At 41.1% G+C, this 23165-nt stretch overlaps 1 protein-coding gene across 7 annotated transcripts in view; it reads right to left on the reverse strand.

Moving 5' to 3' along the window:
• The window catches only part of lrba (LPS-responsive vesicle trafficking, beach and anchor containing), a 176532-nt gene that overhangs the window by 39592 nt on the left and 113775 nt on the right, over nucleotides 1-23165 (reverse strand). For all 7 annotated transcript variants that reach the window (XM_026171363.2, XM_026171361.2, XM_026171365.2 and 4 more), the window contains 6 exons: nucleotides 10100-10217; nucleotides 9806-9908; nucleotides 8201-8316; nucleotides 7946-8058; nucleotides 2274-2414; nucleotides 973-1092 (listed from right to left, as the gene is read on the reverse strand). In XM_026171363.2, the coding sequence (XP_026027148.2) occupies nucleotides 973-1092; nucleotides 2274-2414; nucleotides 7946-8058; nucleotides 8201-8316; nucleotides 9806-9908; nucleotides 10100-10217 (711 nt within the window). The remainder of the gene's footprint in view (nucleotides 1-972; nucleotides 1093-2273; nucleotides 2415-7945; nucleotides 8059-8200; nucleotides 8317-9805; nucleotides 9909-10099; nucleotides 10218-23165) is intronic.

Consider the following 23165-nt stretch of genomic DNA (forward strand, 5'->3'; position numbering starts at 1 on the left):
CCTCTGGCAGAGACAGAGGGTTGCCATCAATGGTCCCAATACTAAAGCTAAATGGTGTACTTACCCTACTGAATTGATACATCTCACTCCTAATTCCTCTACTGCTTAAAAGAGGAATTAAGCAATATGGATGCGACTGGACTGCATCCAGTTGGTTGCACACATTCATATTTTGAGCAAAAACAGAAAAAGGAGCATGAATGTGTGCATCCAACTGGATAAAGTCGACAGATTTTCATTCAAAATATGCTAAAAATTCAAGCTGAACATGGAAACAAACTGACGACGTCCAGATTTCCTCTTTGTTTTGATCTGAAGTTGAGCTCTCACAGTTTGATCCACATTGACAGGTTGAGACTAAGAGAGCAAACTAAGGCTGTTGTTGGGCTTTTGCAATCAAGCATTGGCCAGCTACACAGTAACACAATCCACATGTTTTATCAGAGGGATGCGGGAGGGGGGTAAACGCAATCAAGCGTCAAAACCCCCAACACCACTGCTGTTCCCCCATCCAGTGACCCAGTGCCGGGAGAGCAAGCAAAACTCAGCTTTGACAGAGAATGTCTGAGTGTAGTTGTAAATGTTTTAGGAGAGCAGTTAAAGTGTGCGCTGGGGGTTCGAAGGCGCTCGGTATGAGAATGACCTGTGCCGTTTCAGGGTAGATCCGTCGGCGCAGCAGAGTTTGGGGGCCCAGTGGGCAGGGATTCAAGTCCATGTTATAGCTGACTGAATCTGAGACAGACGGCTGGGACAGATGAGGATTAAACCAACGCTTTGATCAGAAGAGCAGGAAGCTATCATTGTGTAGGGACAATGATTGGTAGTGACTGGACATTACTCTTTTGAAACCCTCTCTTTTTTATGTGTGTTGGACTTGGATTTATTCTCCTGCAGCGCTCGGGACTTTATCGTCCAACTTCTATTATTTTTGTCCCCAGATCCATTGTGAGCATGCATAAGTATGAATGGTACCTTAACATCAGATGTGTCTCTCTGGCAGTTCCTCCAAGCCCTGGATACTGAGGAGAAGGTGCGGTCAGCATGGTCAAACTTTCCTCCTTGGAAGTTAAGGAAGAACGTGGTGAAGGGTTCCTGGAAATTATAAAGGTTATGGTTAAGAATATAAACTGGGGAGTCTACTCCTATAACTGAAACCACCCAATTGCTTTTTCTGCAATGAAAACATGGTTGTCAACATGTCTACAGTTTGAATACACTCTGTCAATATATTTGACCTAGAATTGACCCTTTCTGCACACCCTGTAACAAACTTAAAGCCAAAAATGAACAAGTAAAACAACAATATTCCCAGTGTGCTACTAAAATCAATGCACATGTGCTGCTGATGCATTTCTAATCACGTATAATCTTGTTAGGGCAGATCAATAGCCATCTCTCTGATGCACGGGCACACTGTGCTGTACCACAGCTATAAACTAATACTGTAAATAGCTAATTAAGTCCAGCCTGAAATGACGCAAGCCTCATTTATTTAATCTTTTTAAACGGTGGGACAGTGAGCAAATTGATCTTGTAGTTTATACATCAGTGTAAAATCTTACAAAATACACAGTTACTACACAAACCCATTTTCATTTCATATTTAAGGTTAAGTTTGATCTTTAAGCGAGAGTTATAAATGAGTGCTTCTGGTAAAGTGGCTTTAGAGTAAGCTGGCTAATGATGTGCAGAGATCAATGAGGTAACTCTACTGGGAGTTACAGAGACAGTGAGCTACTGGGACAATAACAGCAGAAAACTGCACGTTGGAGAAACTTAGTAACCTCCCTCTCCCCAGAGTGTAGTATGGAAAGATTGATGGCATCCATTCAACAAAGGTACTACAAGAGAGCACTCTAGTGCAAAATATACACCACTAATGTGCTTCAAAAACAAACAAAATCACATTTCAGTACCTGTTATTAAAAAGAAAAACCTTGAGAATTTGCATCAAGGTGAAGGTCAGACCTTTAGGTGCACTGCTTTTGCTTTTCATTTATTATCACCCCATGCATGCATGCTATGCAATATTTAGCATGCATATACTCTTAATTTGATAAAATCCTAGGTCTAATTAAGAATACATTCATGACCTCTACATCATGAATGTACTGTTCATTAAAAAGAAGAATCCAATTTAAATACTGCGCTTAACTACACTTTTAAAGAGCAAGGTGAAATTCTTGCACAAGCATAATTATTTCATTATTTTCCAGAATTTATATTAAAAGTCACGAATGCTCCTAAACACTCCAAACGTGCACTGCACTTACAATACGTAGCAGCCACATCAGGGTGAAGCTCGAGGTGGAGTAGTGGGTGCCATAATGGAACTTCGGCACCTGATCATCCTCCCAGGTCTCATATCGTTCTGAAAAGAACGCTGCCCTCTTGGGGTTAAGAGCACCGATGGGCTATAAATATAAACAAACAAAAAATAGGTCAAACATGTTAAACAGCTAAACTGAAAAATAAATAAATACGACAAAACAGATATTAGGACACGATAGATGCGTGAAAGTAAAAAAAACACAAACCAAAAGCAGGGAGGCAGTACTGAATTTTACTGTGAATACAGGGACCACTCACTGCTGCATAATAGTTGCAAGGCGAATGAAGCTAATAACCATTGTGCTATCTCAAATGAATATTAGATGATGTTTTCCTTCAGACAGATCAATCCTTTCCCACAGAGTGCTTTTTAGAGGCTGTGAAACCGAGCCCCTGCAGCTGTAGTCTGTCAGAGAAAACTAATGTGCTCCAATGAAAGAGTGCCTACTCAGAATATCAATAGCAAGGCTGTGGGTTCCTTTAATTTTTACTTTTATTAATCTGTAACTAATACACTGGTCACCAGCCCTATTTATAGTCCAGGAAAAAAATGGTTAAATTGCATTAATTTTCCATTGCTCTTAAAAAAAAAAAAAAAAGCCAATAACCCTGTGCAGCTCGCCTATTATTTAAATACTCATTTATAGAAATCACTTTCAGGCTGGTTCAATTTTTATTGGTCTTCTGCAGGCTGTGCCTCATTCCCTCGAACCGCTCCATCATCTTGCTCCCCCCCCCCACACACACACACACACACACACACACACACACAGCAGATCAATGGTAATGGAATGATGCCCTTTTGAGAATGGGGGCCTAGTAGGGTGTGGATCAATTGGATCTCTTTCATATCATAGGGTGCATGTCACAGCAAGACACATACAGGGCAGGTCTATGATATTGATCTGTGCAATGGCTACTGTTTTATGTGGGTGTAATGGTGCATGCTTGTGTACCTGTGTGTGTGTGTACTGGGAGTGATGCACACGGTCCTGCAGTTATTGCTGCTTTTTTTTTTTTGTTCAATGCATGCATTTTTTTGGTTATTTTGTAAATAGTGCTCCTGTGCGTATGTGCATTTACACAGCGAATTGCCTTGTGCCACAACACTGTGCAGATCTATGTTGACAGTGATACACTGTGGGCTTCCTCAGGGCCACTGGGGTGGGTGAGTACACACAGTGAATTATACATCACACCCATTGGCCTGATTTATAGCCCTAATAACAGTCGGCTCATTAAAAAAAGAAAAGGGAGAGGAGGCATATAAAAAAAAAAAAGAAAAGACTGAAAGTGCCACAGTGACAGGGAGAGAGGGAGAATTGTGTGTGAGGGCACGTGGGGGCTGTTGGTTTGCTCGAGCCCGACATTGTTTACTGCTGTAAATTACTGTGGGGCTAGCGCTCTCAGCTTACAGTAGCTACAACAAAGCGGCAGCGACGGTGCCGTACATCAGAGCAGAGCGGCCGGCGGTGCGCTGATGGAGCGCCTGCTGCTGCCCCATCACAGATTGACCCAATACGTCGTGGCAAAGAATAGCACTCTGATGAGCTCTCAGACAAATGAACCGATCACATACTTTTAACTAAAGGGTACACTACAGAAGAAAACTGAGCCAGAGTTTTCAGTAAAGATGGGGAAAATAATGCTGAATTAGTCTTAATCTGTTCTAAATCAAGAAGGCAGCTGCAGATGGTGTAACAGTGACATTTTAAAACTGCTATGGTGAGATGCATTTAAAAAAAAAAAAAAAAAAAAAAATATATATATATATATATATATATATATTATGTATGTTATCCTGCCTAAACTCTCCTCCTTACCCAAATAATCAGAGGTTTGGGAACTCAAATATTTAAAAAGTAATTTTTTATATGTAGGCATACCAAGCGAAAAACACTCCCTCAAGGAACAATAAGCACCTTCCTGAGAAACTATTATAAGAACATTACCTAGTGCTACGTTGCTTTTAAAACACTAATGGGTCACCGGTGATGAAGTATAATGGCTCACCGACGATTTGAGCATCAGTAGGGCTTTGAGTCATAAATCACAAGAGCCTTTTGAAGAGAGTGTTTATGTATAATGTCCTATTTAAACAGTGAAAATGGTGTGGAGGGCCTGGGGGGATAAACATATGGGGCGAGTACGATGAGATCAATACACCATTAGCTCATGTGTCTGTGAGCAGCACGTTATAGCACAAAGGTACACAAGATGCTCAGTAAGTCCTATTTTCTTGCTATGTAAATGCAGAGTACATATTAGATTAACAATTGTTTGAATTATTTGTTTCATTAAAAGCACAGTAAGAGTGGATTTATTTATTTACATATTTTTGCCTTTTATGAATAGATGAAGGCGTGCCTTTGCTGTAAGGACACCTTGTACGAACACTCAAGAAGTTCAAACAGATCAAATAACAATTTTCTTTTGTAAAAATCGCCCCAAAGATTAATTTTATCTGTTAAAATGTCAAATTTAGGTTTGGTTTTGTTATATAAAGCATCTTTATGAAGAACAAGTGGATTTTTGTGGGGAGATGTGCGACAGTATGCAGAGCTGGGGTGCAAAAAGGGGTGGAGGAATAAAAAAGAGGTGTTAAAACACTTGCAGTCAGATCAAGCGAGAGCTTATCGTGACTACAATGTTATCTCGGGGGTCGGCGTTTGATGTCAGGTTGAGGTTAGAGTTTATGATAAGAAAGTCCCTGGGGTCAGAATGGCTCTGGTAGCAAGGAACATAAATTCTGTGTGGCCTCTGTTGTGCTGGGAATGATGACAGTGTGTGACAAACACACACACACACACACACACACACGTTCATAGCAATTTGGCTTCTCAATGTCACTGGAGGCTTCGCAGATGACCTGTTTCTACAAGAGACAACCACCAACGTGACATTAGAGGGGGACAAGAGAGATTTGAAGGGTGAGGAAGAAAGAGAGCACGAGAGGAAAACAGAAGGAGACAAGAAAGAAAAACAATAGAGCGCAAACAAAAGAGGGGAAAATGGGAAAGTAAGCACAGTTTTGAATGGTGCACACACACACACACACACACACACACACACACACACACACACACACACACACACACACACAGTGCAGAACTAGCTGAAGGTCACCAAATATTAGGTTGCAAAGAAAAGAAACGGGGAGCACAAATGATTGTAGGTGCAACATCGTGTGGTGGGGGTTTGATTTGAAGGGCTGCACAGAGCTGCTTTGCCCTTTTCCAGACACCGCAGTCTGGCACGGTCCAGTAGTCATACATTAATATCACACGCGTGTCAACAACATGAATAAAACAGATGTAATAAAGATTGGCTCTGCTCCCTCCCCTCCTTCTTGCTCTCTCTGCTTCCATTCTGTTCTTTAAAAAGAAAAAGGGTTAAAGGGATGGGAAATAATGTTGTTCTCCCTTTCTCACACTCTCTCCTCCTCTTTCTTTTGCTTTCTGATCGTCTTTCTGTTTCTCCTCCTTTTACCCAACTCTCCCATTCATTCAAGTCCCCGGGGTGGCGAGGCTTGACTGAGCACAGAGGCTGAGCTGTCCAAACTCCATGGCAGTGCAAAGGAGAAGAGAAGGAAGCAGAAATGAGCTAAGAAACCACGCGGGAAGGCTGCGTGGTTTTTGTGCCTGTGTGTGTATTGGTGGGGCAAATACAACTGTCACATTTTACCCTGTTGGGCAACATCAAGCAGGATAAACATAAGAATTATGCAGCTGCTTACAGTGGATAAAAACTACACTGGGAGGGATAAAAGCCGAGGACGGAGACACAGAGGAGCAGATTGAAAGTGAAAGCAGGACTGGAGAGAACCTAAGGGACAAGATGTTTGAATCTATGTGACAGGGAAGTGTGAAGGAATGAAAGTGTGAGGAGATGGTTCACTTGTGTTTCATAACTGTGGTATTTGTGCAGGACAATAGCGTAGCATCTGGATTATATTCTGCAGATATTTGTTCTTCCTTTCATTTCCAATGGTTGATGGCAGTTGATGGACTTTAATGAATGCTTGCATAAAGAAACAGCAATACTAGGCTTGCTGTCCCCTAAATAAATAAATAAATTTAAAATTGCTGCCATTACAGAATTTTCTTGCAAAACTAAACTAAATCTGCATTGTCCTTTTGAACATAACATGCAAAATGCCAGCAAGTCAAGTTGATGGTGGCTCAAAAAGTAGAGCCAGAAGGTCACTGGCTCTTCCTTTCTGTACCCAGCCAACACAGTGAACCCTAATTTCCACCCATGGATCCATCTGTGTATTAGTAACATATAACATGACGGTATAACATGTATACCGTCATGTTTGAACAGGACTGAGCGAAAATTATGAAGAGTTTTTGGAGAGTCTCCATGAAATGCTAAAACACATTATTAGGGAAACTGGACTTCCTAGATCGTCTAATCTCACCCGAACCAATGCAGACTCTAATTTACTTACTTATCGTTTTATTCAAAGAGCGATATCTTTGAAAGAAGACCAATATGTTCCACTTTGTCTCATTAAAGGACTACCTCCACGTCTGCACCTGAACAAATGACCTCCAGCATACCTCTAAAAAGCATTTGCTCCAACAGATCCCCTGTCCATTAACACATGCTTTCTTTTGCTTCCATGGCTGATTTATTCAGTCATTTTCCTACCAGGAGCTTGACACTCGCTCAATCTTCCCACTCTAAAACTAATCCTGAGTCCTCCCACCGCTGGACTGTTCATCCACCGACGTTAGCTGACAAGCTAAGGGGTGTGCTCTTTTATTTTTTTGCCTTTTTCCATCTGAGTATGTACGTGTAAAAGCGAGGGAGTTAATGGGAGTAAATAATTGCGTGACTACCTACAATTATGGGGGAGAATCCTTTAGCGATGCGAGTGTGTGTATTTATGTGCCAGGGAGCATTTCAGGGCAGGTTTCATTGTTTTAAGCCCAATCACTCGATGCCTGGAGCTACCAGGGAGTATTACTTCACTTCCTGCTGTGTTGTGGAAGGTCAAACTTGAAAGAATTCAATTAGGAAACTTTGATTTATGGCCAGAAAATGATAGCTAAGCCACAAATTAGGAGCTGCAGACTGAGAAGATGAGGGGCTTACATATGTTTTAAATGCAGCAGGTCAAGATTGCCTGAACTAGCAAAAGTCAACAACTAATCATACAGATTAGATGTAATGAATACCACTTGCAGTTTTGGGAAATTTGTCACATTGTTACTCAAATTTCATATATCTGTGAGCTGATGAAAACTGTGCAAATCACTGCATATAGAATCACTTCATCAACATAGATAGCATGACGCTAGTAACATAAAAAGTTTCAAACTGCACTATTCTATCAATTCTTCTCAGACATCTGAAATACTTGGGTCGTTACATGGGAAAAATGCTCTGCACGTGTGGAATCCTAGCAATCAGCCACCGGTGATTAAAGAGCAGGTTCACTAAACTATGATCAATGGCAATTACAAAGCAACAAAATTGACTTTAGGAAGAATGCACACACAGTTATCTGTGTGTTAATGCCCCCCCCTACTTTTTCAGGGAATTAAGAAGAAAAAAGATCCATTATAGTGAAAACAGGGGAGAGGAGTCGTCTCCACGCTCTTACCTTAGACAGATCTCTAAAGTTGCTGGGCAGAGTGAGGTCAAGCTCCTCTGATTCATAGTTGGTGATGACCCATGGAAAGACTGGGTACTGGTTTAGGTCATTATAGGTACGGCCTGGAGGGGAGACAGCACGGGGGAGAGGGGCGACAAATATTGTTAAAAAAAAAAGTTAGCATCATAGACTGTTAAAATGTGCACAGCACCTCTGTGTTACACCCTGCAATAACATCACACAGGTGCTGAGCGGTGTCCTCACCAGAGATGGTGTTCAGAAACATCAGGTACTCAAAGTTGGATATTTCACGGCGCTGCCAGCGCTGAGTCATGTTGGATGCCTTGAACAGCTGCTTAGGTGTGGCCAGAGAGATGCGTCTATAAAAAGAAATGGAAAGCTCGATATTAAAATCTTTTGTAGCCGTTCAAATCACAAGAACAGCAGACTGCAAGAATAAAAAGCCCCAGGCTTTATTAGACTTTTGCAATCCAAATGTCATTTTATGAAAAATCTACCGAACTTACAGTCTTGCTAATTAAGAAGACAAATGCGCAATAAATTGGGTTGAATACACATATTTACGTGCATGTGTACACACACACAGGAGGCCCCAAAGAATGATGTATGCTGCAGGACAAAAACGAATGACCTCCAATCCAATTAAAACAAAAGAAAATGATGAAATTAATCAATGTCAATGTGTGAGATTATGGTCATTAGGCCTTGCCAAAGAAAAGAAAAGAAAAAGAATGTGAAAACATGACTTCCCAAACACAAGTGTACTTTGACACATTTTTTATATTGTCACCAAGCAATTCTGTACATCCTTTGAACTGCTTTAAATGACATTATAAATAAATATGGAGAAGTAAAGGAGAGAAAAGAAGGAATGCAAAACTGGAAAAATGGTTGAAAACAGAGGGATTAGATTAAATTATGAACATATATTGGACTTTTGCTTTAATTTGTGCATCTGTGTGTGTGCATAACTCTGGACATGAAGCTAAATTGTGCTGTGCTGGCTGTATGAGCTGACGTGCACCGGGTTGCCCTGAGCAGCCGTCCTCAGGTCGTAGAGGCAAGGTGGCCGGCAAACTAGTATGATTAATGAGCCGAGCACACACATTCACCTGCCCTAACCCTGTGTGTTATACACACAAACTCTCCTACACCCACACTAACTCATTACTGGATGCACTTCCTCACTCTACTTATCACACAGCCCTCACTGTTATGTTGCCACATGTCAAATTCTGTGATGCTTAATACCAAAAAGTTACAAAAAAATTAAAAATATCATCTTCTCAAAATACAACTCAAAAATCCCATCAGACGGGCTCTGGCACACCTCAGATTAAAAGAGCCAATCACAAATCTTTAATCTTATCCACATTTTTTCCCCTCAGATTGAATTTTTACCATCACCAAAGCGTCTTGAAAACTCTGTCTTGCTGTGAATTTTGTGCAAGATTTGTGCAAAACCAACACCATCGGCTCCAGCAATGCGTGCACACAGAGTGGGCATGATGTGAGAGAGGGCTGGGGGAAGGTGTGTGCCCTGCAGGCTTACAAGCAAGTATTTGCTTCACTCTGGTGGAAATAAATAAATGAACTGGACTATGTTTGTGTGAAGCCAATTATATCTGGGGGGAGCGGGGTAAGGAGTGGGAGGGAGATTAGTGGCCAACCCCATGTGTACATTTTTGAGAGAAACAAGAATAAAAACTATTTGAAATTTTAAAATATTTGCATAACACCACCATAGATGTTCCATAATCCTCTTCTGCTCCCCAGTTACCATTTTTAACCCCATGAGATTGTACTGCAACAGCAACAAACACAACAAAGCAATCGCGCACGTCTAACCTGGTCTGTGGAAGGCCAAAGTTCGTGCCCACGCCAACACGAGGAAGACTGTGAACCACCTTCTTTACCGTGGCTGCATCTGGGAAGTTGAACATGACTGCCGCTGCAGAGAGGCACAAAGCAACAAACAGTTATCAAGGATTATTTCTTAAAGATTAGAAATCACAATAATGACAACTTTTGATTGCCATTTCTCCACAATTATTCATTAAAAAAAAAAAAAAAAAAAAGTGTGTGTGTACTCAATAAGAAGGTGAAATGGTTAGGCATAGACAATTATGGGGGATGCCTTACTCCTGTTGGCCATGAAGACTTCCAAAGCAGTATTCTGCAGGAGGTAGCGTCTGGAAAAGACTGCACGAATCTCCGAGAACAGCCATTTTCCATGAAGACCTTCTGTGTAGGCTAGAATCTGGAAAACACGAAAGAGAAACCAGAGAGATGTGGATTCCAGTTAAATAATGAAAACAGAGCGTGCAATGGAAATTAAAATTAAAAATTAAAAGAAAAGGAAAAAAGAAGAAGAGAAGGGAAGAAGGAAGGCGAACAGACCAGAGGGCCGGGTTAGTTCATTTTTCACAGTGATGGCGTGACGGCTCGAAGAGCACGATTAATGTCTTATATTGATCAGCCTCAATGAAAAAGAGATTCCTTTAGCGAGAGAATGGGCGCTATTCAGCCGGACGCTGTGAGGGAAATGTTCTGTTCACTAAAAGATCATCTATTAAGCGACAGTTTGCTGTGACAAGAAGCTATTTTATGCAAAACATCTGATTACAACTGGTCTCTGCATTTCCTAGGAGGTAACTGACACGGAGGTCAGACGATATTATGTTACTAAGCTCCACATTTAAAAATGCTTCGATGAACTGAGCTTAATCTGTCCCCATGGAGACCGCGGTGGCTGTCAGAGTGACTTGTTCTGACGGCTGTCACAGCTCCTGACAGACCCGCATGCTTAGCCCTGCCCCTGTGATTTGTCCTCATACTAATCCAGCACTTAGGTTGGCTACTAACCTACTTAGCACTGCTTTGTTAACTAGGTTTTTATTTCAACCTCTGCTTTTGGTTTCAAAGGTGCCCGCTGTTATAAGGCAGAAAGGTAAAATGAGCACTTCATGTTGTTAAGATATGATTTTGCAGCATCTTATTAATCAAAGGTATTCAAATTTGAGCCGGCACGCTGGGCTTAGTGTTAAGCTGAAGGAGCTCATTAAAGGCAAGGGGACAGAGAAGAGGACCAGCTGAGGCCTTCAGCTAAGGAGCGCTTCCCTCGCTGTCTCTCTGAGGAATAAGACCTGCCTGCATCACAGACTCACTTCAAAGTCTCTGGAGTTCAATTAAATGTGGATTAGTGGCCTGGAGAAGCTAGCCAGCACCGCATCCTCCTGCCTCCCATCTCTCTCAAGGCAGCTTCAGATGATTTAACCAGTCACAGCCAGCCTAAAGCCAAACCCATTTCCAAGACTTTGTTTGTTTGTTGTAAATACAGTGTAACACAATATTAGCTCTTAAGTTCAATAACATCTTGATGATAAATTTTATAAAGAATTTTTTTTAAATCTTCAACATATTTAATTCAAAAAATAATTTTTTGGCATTGGGGAAAAAAAAATATGCTTTTTTCCCTATTTGTAAACTAACCAGCCTTACAAAATGAGCTGTCCTTACACTTTGGCTTTGATATTTATTATTATTATAAAGACAAACCATTGTATTCAGTCAGCTCTAGAGATGTTGGGCACAGATTTCATTACTTCCACCAACATTAAGTTTATTGTGCACCAGGTACAACGAACCAAAGAAGGAATGGCATGGTTTTAAAAATAAGCAGGAGCAGACAAAGAAAAGGGTAGCACCAAGGTTCAATCCCCAAAGAAAAAAACCTAAACATTTATTTTATTATCAAATTAGCACAAAGATAAGCTCAACGGAATCTTTAATGCATTTAAAACAGTGGATATACTATGCGTGCAGTATTCTCTGAGGCATGCTCATATTAAATCCAGGTCAACAATTGCACTTTCAGATTTGTTGGCTACTAATTCATCAGCAAAATGGGGACATAAGTTGTGATCACTTTTGCTAGCTGAGATGTTTGAATTTTGATGACAAACAAAATCTACTGGTTTTCATCGTTTCCTCTATTTACAAACGTGACAATAAGCTGATCATGTCGAAACACTACAGAAGGAAAGACATTTTTTTCTGTTCTTCCATCAGATCGGAAAAGAGAATCCAGTCTTCAGGTGTTTAATAAGTGAAAGCTTGAAGTATAACTATTCACAACTAAAGAGTGGTTTTACATAGATGCCCAGTGATAAACTAATGAAGCTGCCAACTCTCAGCTGATAGAAAGATATGACACAAGTGAAAGCACCCAGATATATTTCACTAGACTGATGGATCTCCTGGAACTCAGCTGTAAACAGCGTGCTGCTCTCCAAGATCATCATCCCGATCGGCAGCGCCCTCTCCCTTGCAGATGAAAAAGCAGAGTGTGTGACAATGAGTATGACGAACTATCTGTGTCGTAATGCTCGAGCTGTTCTGGCCACATCTGGACAAATTACATTGGTGTGGAGGTTATTGTCCATGCTGGAGTTATGGGTGCATCAGCTTCATCTGTAATATATAGTAGTGGAAGCTTTAAAGAGACGGGAATGCTACAGTTACAGCACAAGGGAAAATAATAGAGATTTCAGTCTTGAATCGCAATTTAATTACACCATCTCTGGTTTACCATCTATTGAATGTCTGGTTTTAAAGTGATAATATTAATAATGAAACAATATATTATTATTGCGGCAGCAGCAAATTGATCGGGAGCTGATCGTTGACAGAAGCTGTTTCTTTGAGGTTTCATTTCAAGTGGAACGATATCCACGGGCACAGGTTTGGAGCACTCCGAGATCAATTTCACAGCGTCACGCGAGAGGACACAGCCAAACAGAAAACAAAAGAACCGGTCTTGATTGCATTGCCTTCTCTCCATCTTCCTTGTTCAACCTGTTTGTGCAGCGGGCTGCGGCTCATTTCTGAAGCACTGTCGTTTGTCTTTGTCAGATGCCCAAAAGACTGCGGAATGAAGAGGGACACATGAAGAGGGGTCGGGTGACTGTGGCTATGGTGTGTAACCACACACACACACACACACACACACACACACACACACACACACACACACACACAAAAGCTGTCACCACTGAATCTCACAGACAGTCTGTGCCAGTGAATCCTCTTCATCACCCCTCGCATCCACCCCTCTTACCAACCAGAGCATCTTTAGAAACAGAGGTAAAGCCAAACACAGGGATGCTAATGGGTTAAATTGAAACTGTACTGGATTAAAGAAGAGTTAAGAGAGCAGAGGAGCAACTATCAGCAACGTGGTTCAAGATAGATGAGGCTCTCAGCTGCCTTTGCAGTCAGGCCGGCTGAGTGGGTGTGTGTTTTTGGGCTGATAAGACCCTAGAGTTGAAGAGGAGAGAAGCCACTGCCAGCAACCAATGATCCTTATTTGTCATAACATGTGAAAAAATACAAATAAAATATCATTTGAATATCAATTGTGGTGTTTTAGGAAATAAAGGTTTCAGAATTGCACATAAACAGTGTTTGATGAATGGCGGAAGCATATTTGCATGTTCGGTTTAATCTACTATACATCCTCAAAGGGGAAAAAAGAGGTGATTGAAGTTCAATTTGTTGCCTCTTATTAAGTATTTCCACATGGGTGCCTCAGTTAAAGGATAATGGATGAGGGATTTATTATTACCTTTTGGTCAAATGAAGTGGTGTGGGAGATAAGGTGATGAAATTAATGAGCGGGAGGAAGAGAGGTGATCCATCAACATCAAAACGCAGACGAGGGACAAGCAATACTGCAAGAACTTGAATAGAATTCATAAAAAATGAAGAAAAAAATGTGCATGCAAACAAGGGAGGCTACAGATTCCTTAGATGTCTTAAAAAGACTTCCAAGTCCCATGCTGTTTGTGACTGTTTCCACTCGACTGACCACAGAATCAAGCAATCTGCAATAAACACAGTTTCAGTGAACCGAGTCACTTGCAGCGAGTTTTTATTTATTTTTTCACTGCTGCATCAAATAAGAAAGAAAATGAAGAGAAACATAAATCGGCATTTGATGGCTTTTCCATACTCGTAGTATTTCTGCGTATGCACCTTGTAAGTTCAGTTATATTCCCCTCTACTCGGTTCTTTACCCTCCCTGTTCGCTTTAACCCCCGCCCCCTCTGACCAACACACACACACCTTTCTCTGTTCCACACTGGTAAACGAGGCCGTGTCACCCCCCATCAGTAAATGAGTTCATCGGACTAACGAGCAAGCAAAGGGCCCCGACACACTAACAAGGGTCTGTTGGCTGCATGTGCCTCTGGACCAATCAGGACCCTCATCAGCATTGACACAAAGCCTCCCCGAGCCCTCTGGAGCCAATTAAGACAGATTTTGCTTTTGAGATTGAGTGATAGCAAAAAAAAAAAAAAAAAAAAAAAGATAGAGGAAGGGAGACTGATGGACCGAGAGTACCACAATGGAAAAAGAAAGAGCCACACAGATCCGCACAGTTTGAGTGTAAGGCTTCACGAAAACATGCACAAGCTTTAGTCGTGACTCACTGCAGGTTAAAACTGTGTTTTGCTTTGTTTTTGGCGAGTAGGTGTTTGCAGGTTGCATTTGGAATAAAGTAGGCAAAGCTTTTAAGAGGAAAGCAATGCTCAACACAGGAACGCTCGATCATGTGACCTTAAGAGCAGCCACATGACTCCTCTTTCACACTCCAGCAGTTGTCCTCAAGCCTTTGTGGCTTTGAAAGCAAGTGCCTTAACAAAATGCAAAAAACATGACTCTACCTCAACTTATCCATGTTCTCCACAGAATTTAAGAGAAAGTGCATCTGAATATGCAAATAATATAGAACACTTAGCTACTGAAGTAATCAAGAGTCAGTTTAACGAAACTAATGTTTCTTTGGGTTAAATTAATAGTATTATTTGACTGATTTCTATTCTTCGTATTTACCACAGAGGACAGAGTGGTATCAATCTTCCCATCTAAGCAAGTTAAGAGAATCCACATTTTTTCAAACTTAATAGGTATATTTAAAAAGGAGCAAATATATTATCCATTAAAACTAGAGAGCATCTAAAAGAAAGAGTGATATGAAAGTCAGTGTTGAATATTAGACATCCTGTCATCATGCTGCAGGAACAGCTAGCCCAAAACGAACTGATAATCCCAGTTGTTCTACAGCTGTGTAACTAGTGTAATGTGTAATCACTGGTCACACATAACGTTCTATTTGCCTTGAGGGGAGTAAAACAAACTACAAGGTCAGAAAAAAAATAAACACAGCTAAGAAGCTGTGCTGGAAAGTGAGAACTGAAGCAAAATAAACAGGCCCAGCTTGCAGCATGTGTAGGGTTATGAAGCCTAAAGACTCAAAGTATTCAACTCCAAACGTCACCCAGCAAGAGTTTGTGCTCCCTGAAAGAAAGTCCCCTTTGAAAGGATCTTTGGGGCCACTTAGTCTGAATTTAGCCTAATAAGGATTAACTCCCCCCTTTTTTCTGCCCTTTTCACTGTTTGCTAACAGGTTAGCCTTTTTTCTATCTTCGCCTGCTTGGCCTTTTTGAAGTGGGAGACAAAAAAAAAAAAAAAAAAAAAAAAAGAGAGAGTCTTGTGTAGATTTAGGGAAATGCTGCAGTGGTCTTGGGGTTAATTGGTGGTGAATTAAAGACTTCAGTGCATTAAATCATTAAAAATTCTACCTTGGGCATAAGCTATGAGGACAAAAGCCTTAGAAGTGCCCCAACATATAATAAGATACCAAAGTGGTATTAATTATCACTTACTGGCAGTAGCAGGTATATACATAACACAAGCCCCAACAGAAACTATAAGTCAAAGCCTTAGTAAATGACATATAAAGCCTTTAACACCAGGATTTTAGTAAATTACAGTTTTCCTTTAAGAATGGCAAAGAACATAAAATGGAAATTTTATGCTGATATATTGAACATCAGTGCTTCCTTTTCACTCCATCGCAGGCTGGACTGAGGCCACAAAGGGCTCAAAGGTGATGGGTAACAAAGGATGGATAAGTGAAGAGAAAAGGGCTGTGAAACTGGGTGCAACAAATACAGAATCTCTAGAGCATGTTATGAAAAAAGTCAAAGAAAATTAAGATAATTTACTAGAATTGTGTAACAAAGAAGTTCATATAGAATGCACACCTGCACTATGGCTAAATGTAAGGCCTTTCTGATATTGCTGAGCACCTGTTGACATGGACGGGACATGAAAGAGCTTCTATACACACCTGGATTTGTCAAGCCCATCAGTAAATGCTAGCACATCAGGGAAAGCTGGAAAAGAATGTATACGCTTTTCACTGACACTTGGAAAAATCAGGGAGACAGCCCGGAGCCTCCGCTAAAGCACAGGAGCTCTTTAGGACTAAATGCTGCTGGACCTCTGCTCTCCTATAAGCTGCCATAGCAAACATCAGACAGGTTAAGATCACCGACCGGCTCCCATCGCATTCTCCCCGCTTTCCTTCAGTCTCCCATTTTGCCATTTAATGAAGGATAGGCTTTTTTGGGGGTATGTGTGAGGCTTTGCTGAATAAATTCTTCTCTAATCCAGCTATTGTCAGCAGCTTAAGTGGGTGTAGGGTGAAAAGTACACCCCTCTTGGGGAATTTTGGGTGGGTTGTCCGAAAGGATAGATGAAGAAGAGAAAAGGCCTTTTTAGTGGAGAAAGAAAAATGTTGTGGAGAGTTAAAATATTTGTACGTGACTCAATTGGTGCTCCAAATTTATCAGTGACAAGCACTTTCAGCTACACTTGGAATGACAGAAACTGAATCAACAACCGTCTTCAATTACGTGTGCACACGGGGTGTTATCCCATTGCTGACTCAGAACACAGGGCATTAGACGCTAGTTTAAATACTGAAACTTGACTGTTCTAAGCCAACGCTTAAGCTAAGGTTTCTTCTTTGCATAACGAGCTCACAGGGTATCATAAGCTTCAATTACGAATAATACTCCAAGCACCTGATAAGCATAAAAAGCAGTTTCTGATCTGATCTGCATGCAGCGTGTTAATGGGCAGGTAGAGTAGAGCTAGGTCTGCAAGAGAACTGCTGAAAACGCATGTTAGCTTCATCTGCAAATAATGCACATATGAGCAGTAGCATCAAACAAAGGGGTGACCAGCAAAATAGCAACAAAGAGGAGAACCCCCCCCCCCCCAAAAAAAAGTATAAGCGTTGCACAAACAAACTGACCCACTTAATCTACAAATATTAAGTCATGGTCCTTGAAGTTTCATACGTACAAGTTCAATTTTAAGTGAGCTTCAGCTTTTTATTCTACCATGGAGGCTGAAAAACGACGGGGATTGCTGATCTAACATGAACCACTGAAAAAAATCAAAGATCTGTGGTGTAAAACAAACATGTTTATTGATGAAGATGTCAAGTTAAAACCAAATCTGATTCACGATTAGGGTTTGATTTTATTCAACACTGTGTTTGAATTGTTTTGTATTATTGCTATATTATATTCCACAAATCCACTTTACTCTTCCACTAGAAATGGAGTCTTGGATGAGTGAGTAATCTCCAGAGCATCCCTCTGGTTGTGCCGTTTAAACCACACTGAATAGGTCATTAACCATGATGAGAATAGAAGTACAAGAATTTAACATTCTGCTCTCTGGCACGCAAGATGTCTTTACACAGATTGTGCATCAGTGTTATGAGGTCGCACATATAAAGCAACCTGTTCTTGACTTTTTCGAAAATTAAAAACATGCGTTATGTTGATGTCAAGCAATTTTACCTTTGCATTTGTAAGGTAACCAAAAAAAATGGAGACTTAACATAAATAGCTACTTGCTTCTATGATCCATGGATCTCGTTTTAACTTTTGATATGCAGCAGAGAGCTTTCTGACAAACCGAGAGCACATTTACAATGCCAATTTCCAATCAGCATGGCTGGACATCGATCTTTCAATCAAAGCCGCGTGCCTCTCTGACCTCAACTGAATAGCAGAGGCTCGTGAGAACAGCAGGTACACAGGTGCTGATTGTAATATCAGTAGCCTACCAGGCAGACTGGCATCCATAAACAGGCCTATCCATCAGGCTGGTGCGTTGCCTTTGACGTGTGTGTCAGAGGCAGACGAAGGGAATAAATGATGGAGAGAGGGGATCAATCAAAGGAGGGGAGGGGGAGGCACCTGCCCCCTGACTGGTCCAGTCAAGCCCAGAGATGGAGCATGATGGAGGGGCTAGGCTCAGGTGCAAAAAAAAGGAGGGGGTAGCTCTTTGTCTGGAGATGCTTGGTTAAGTGTGAGCCAGGTCAAAATGGCCACAGTGGTCTGTGGATGTGTTAAGGTCCAAAGTCAGGTCACAAACAGAGAGAGGCTGAGCGTGTTTGTGAAGGAGGTTGTTTAGAGCGCCTGCCTGTGTGTGTGTGTGTGTACACGTGTGTGCGTGTAAGCGCAAGGAGGCATTAGTCATCATTATGTGGTGAGATGAGACTGTCTAATGGTTCTTTACGTGATTACCTATGTGGCAATTGTCTTTCCCTGACCTGTCCTACCTGGTTACCATTTGCAGCACAGATGCATCGTCGGCCTGTTTTTCACAGGAGTCACGCTTTACATCGCATTGCAAGGGTTACAACAAAAACAACACAAAAATGCTTTGACTGTACTAAAAAAATTCAAAAAGCAAGCTGAATGATAAATAATTATTATGTGCAATATACCTGGATGTTTTAATTGGATTATAACACTGGTAGAAAAACGCTGAAAACAAGACTACAAATCTAGGAGCCACACAAGCTGCTCTGAAAAGGTTTTTTAGCAAAGCAGTGTTTAATTCTAATGTAAACATGCTAAAAACTATCATTTTAGTATGATGAGCATATAATGAGCGTAATTTAGCAATGAATGCTACTCTCACTACTCTCAAACCGACGTTTTGGACAGATTTTGGAGAGAAAGGGAAGCACACATTCTGATTGTGGCTCTGAGATTTCAAGTGCAGTTTCAAGTGCATTTTACCTGTCAACCTCAGAAACCACCAGCAAATAGAAAAACACTGCAAGAGCACAGAAAACACAGCAGAAGCTGAATAAAACAATGAAAGAAAAATAGTTTAACCTCCTAGGACCTGGCGTCCACATATGTGGACATCACATTTTGGGTTATGTAGACTAAAATACTCAATTTTGCTCTACCTGGGCCTGATATCCACTTACGAGGACATTATACTGCTACTGTTCTATCAAAATTTTAAACAAATATCCTCATATGTGGCTCTTATTTTTCTTAAAAATGCATGTCGTGGAAGAGTTCGGGTGTTAGGAGGTTAAAACTTAAAACTTTAAGTTATAAATATAAATGGTAAATGGCCTGTATTTATATAGCGCTTTACTAGTCCCTAAGAACCCCAAAGCGCTTTATAACATGAAAAATAAATCAAAGGAACAGGTTGGTGACACTAAAGGAAAGTCGAAGCATCACCAGAGTCATGAGGTTTAAACCTGATATGAATGTTTGTAAAATAAACAACACAAAAACCTGATGAGATATTTCAGTCTGGACCAGTGTTGGGCCAACAGTAAAATCAATACATCTAACAAAAGAAACAATAATCAGATAATGGCCAAAATCTCAAAGATGTCTAATAATAATTGCAGGTTTAATATATGCAAAGGGTCAGATTCTGAATGAAGGGTCGATGTCTCGATATGTCTACTGAAGACTTCAAGTTCATTAATCATCAGTGACATAGCCTTATTCAGCTGGATGTGAGGGACTGTACACAACAGTCCATGTGGTTGGAGACCCAGTATCAGCATGCAAGGGTGCTTCACCTCCTACTGGGCAAACAGAAATACAGTTCAGAAACCTTAATTTGGTGTTATCTCCTATAGTTGGCTTAAATAATTCCAGATTTCCCACATATGTATTTTTGTTGACAAGTTCCCAAATCTGTGCGGTAACTTGACTTAAATTGAGCATTTAGATTATTGGATTCCCCAATGATTGGATGATCCAAAGTGGGCTGGGAAGAAGGAGCCTGATTCTTGACAGTAAACTGGCCGTGGATGTTGGGAATTTAAAGACAGAGAAAATCATTTCACGCTTGTGAAATCTGTCTTTGTTAAGGAAACACTTCATGCCTTCCACCTACTGTAATTACTGCACCTGAGAACCGGGCAGAATGCAAAAGAGTGAAGGAAAGTGAAGGACTAGAAAGAGAAAGGTCAGCCTAACCCTTCGCTCTACTAGTCGTTGCCATAGTGTGGCTGAGCGATTTATTGACAATCTCAGGATGTGCTCCAACCAATAGAGTGGAACAGTATGAAGGAGAGACAGTGAGAGGCCAATATGAATGAGTGAAAGGATCTCTTTCCTTGGACTCATTGATAATGACATACCTGCTTGGGCTGTCCGTTAGTCCTATAGCACACACTACTTAGGCTCTAACTGGAAAATCAATAGGCTCCTCTCTCAGAGACCTCTGGCTGCCATGGCTCTTTGTGATTGGCAGCTCCAGCCAAAGGTCGTCCCTGGCGACCACGAGGGTTTGGTGGAGCAAGCAGCCGAGGGGGTGGAGGGGGGGTGATCCCTGCAGTCTGACACTTTGGGAGAGCTTAACGATATGGGACTGGTTGCTACATAACACACCAGGGTGGTTTTCCTTGACTGAATGGTCCTTCATTCAACTGCTTGAACCAACCCTGGGTAGCCGTCACCACCCCACTAATTAGAGTTACCAATGTCTTCTCAGTGGGGATTTTATTATTGCGTAGCGCAAGGCTGGACACTGACAAAACTATTGACAATCTTTCAAATGTTTTCCCATCTCTGTTTTTGTTTTTCTTTTGGAAGAAATATTTTGGAGACTTTGTGTGAAAATTTTAGGGGTATTTTTGTAGCAGTTTGCGTACAGATAAACTGATGACTTCATATGAGGCATATAAACCAAATGAATTCGAGTGAAGGTATTTTGACGTTTAATAATGTGCAATACTTTGTAAATCTGTCTGGTCCAGCGAGGGATTAATCGTTTACATCTCTGCCATCAATTTCTTTACAAATGCTGTGTCACAGTTCTGATTTCGTAAATATACCAAGTCACAGTACACAAGTTGATAACAATCCTCAATCTGGAAAAAATTTAAATTAAAATAAAAACAAAATCTCATCTTCAAGCACTTTAATGATCAATGGAAAGCATAAACATATTTCAATGTTTGCAGCTCCTGCAACGCCCCCTTCAGTATTTTCACCCTTTACTTTATTCAGCTGTTAACACTGCAAACTCCAAACACAGTACGATAGCATGGAGCACGCTCAAACTGCACTAGGAAGGGTTACAAACGCCATCCAATCAAGCTTTTGCAGATATTCCCTTTAACCAATCAGCTGGGGGGCAGAGCGGATTTCACTTCCTCATACATGCGATATTAGCAGTCTCCAGGAGAGGCTCTGCAACAATAACTCTGCATGCAATATTGATGGCTGGTGTCTAAACGCAGAGAGGGTGCTGTTAAACACACACATACACAGGCAAACGCACATCTGCTCTGCTCCGTGACTTCATCAGTTCTGCTATCTGCCGAGCAGATGCAGAGGCCTGCCAGGCAATTAGATGCCTGCGATGATTTTCTTTGAGCTCTCTATGGAGCTAGCAGCTGGCTCCATACGGGTACGGGAGACGGCAACAAAACGTGTGAACAAGAACATCAAAATTTACTCTCTCGGTTCACACGTGTGCGGATGTTACTCATGTGCAGTGTGTGTGTGTGTGTGTGTGTGTGTGTGTGTGTGTGTGTGTGTGTTGGGAGGCAATGAGTCACTTTCCCTGGACCTATCATGTTTCCAGAGAAATAAAGAGAGCAGAAAAAAAGGAATTACCTAAAACTGGCAGCAGTGCTACTACACCCCTCACTTCAAAGTACAAAGCAAGAAAGGAGATCAGTGTTAATGAGTGCAACTCGACTCTCAGTTTACTTTAGTACTGATTTTTGAGACTAACTATTAAACAAGTAGATGAACCAAATAACCCAACTCTCACCTGATAAGGAACCAAATGTATCTTTGAGGCTTTGATACCAATTTTAAACTAAGGTATACAAATATTGTAGTTTATGCTATCTGGAAAGAGCCGATAATTGTGTGAAAATGGCAAACTCAAAGCAAGAACAGAGAGGGGGGGGATGCGTGTTTTTGTCTAGTTACTCATCAGCTGGCAGATATTTGTGCAGTCAGTTTTGCGCTTACGAGGGGATGGCTGTGGAGTCGCGCAGGCTTGGATCAAAGAGCTCTTTGACAGGATCTTCTCTACACTCAGAAATGAGAAAACCTTCAAGGAACACTGAATGTTTTCCAGAGATGTACAGAAAAACGTATGAGTGACTGAGTGGGGTAAATGAGGTACAAACAGTCGGCATTTGCCGTTCATATATATAACAGTATATATGAAAGAAACTATGAGGAGTGTTAAAAAAGCAAAGAAAATTCTAAAATCTCTGCTCCAACGTGTGCTGACTGCGTTTCTGTTTTCCAAACTTCGATGGACATGTAGTAAGCTGAAATATAATGACGCCCCTATTCTGACATATGGCTGACCTTTGCACTTTGGCTGAAAAAACGATTTTATTAATCCGAGACGAGGTATCCATTCTATAATAAAAATGAACACAGTGGCTCAGGAACGCGTGGTGTGATAAGTGGGCCCGAAAAGATCCCTAGCGTCTATATAAAACTGTACGTTTGTGTCACCGTATATTTCATTAAACTAGGCTTAGCATCTCCTTCATAATATTTGGACACTTGCTCTCCAAGTAGAGCCGATTAATCTCTCCGGAGCTGCAAGCTTGATAATAAACAGTCATCCTGAAATCACACAGCCAGACATTTTTTCTCACTTATTTCATCTTTTACTAAATTCCAAAGCCACATTAGGATAACGGCTGCTTGAGGGAAGACCTGGCGAATATCAGTTTAGTATTTTTATCAGCAGTATTTCACAATAAATCTATGTTTGGAAGCCAAAATAAAATGTCACGACGCACCAGCAACACTTCCCCTTGAATGTTTTCTTGGTGAGGAAAGTTAATCCGACACTAAAACTCTGTGCTATTATCTATGGGGGTCGGGGTGGGGGGGTGGGTCCTGCTAGGTTATTATTAATAAAGATAAAAACTCACTCATAGAATTTAATGAAAATAAATGTAGGGGGGTTTTAGCACTTATTGCTACACCTACATGAAGCAAAATGTGCTGTTTACACAGGAGGC

Source organism: Astatotilapia calliptera, chromosome 6 (genome assembly GCF_964374335.1).
Source record: "Astatotilapia calliptera chromosome 6, fAstCal68.1, whole genome shotgun sequence".
NCBI lineage: Eukaryota > Metazoa > Chordata > Actinopteri > Cichliformes > Cichlidae > Astatotilapia > Astatotilapia calliptera.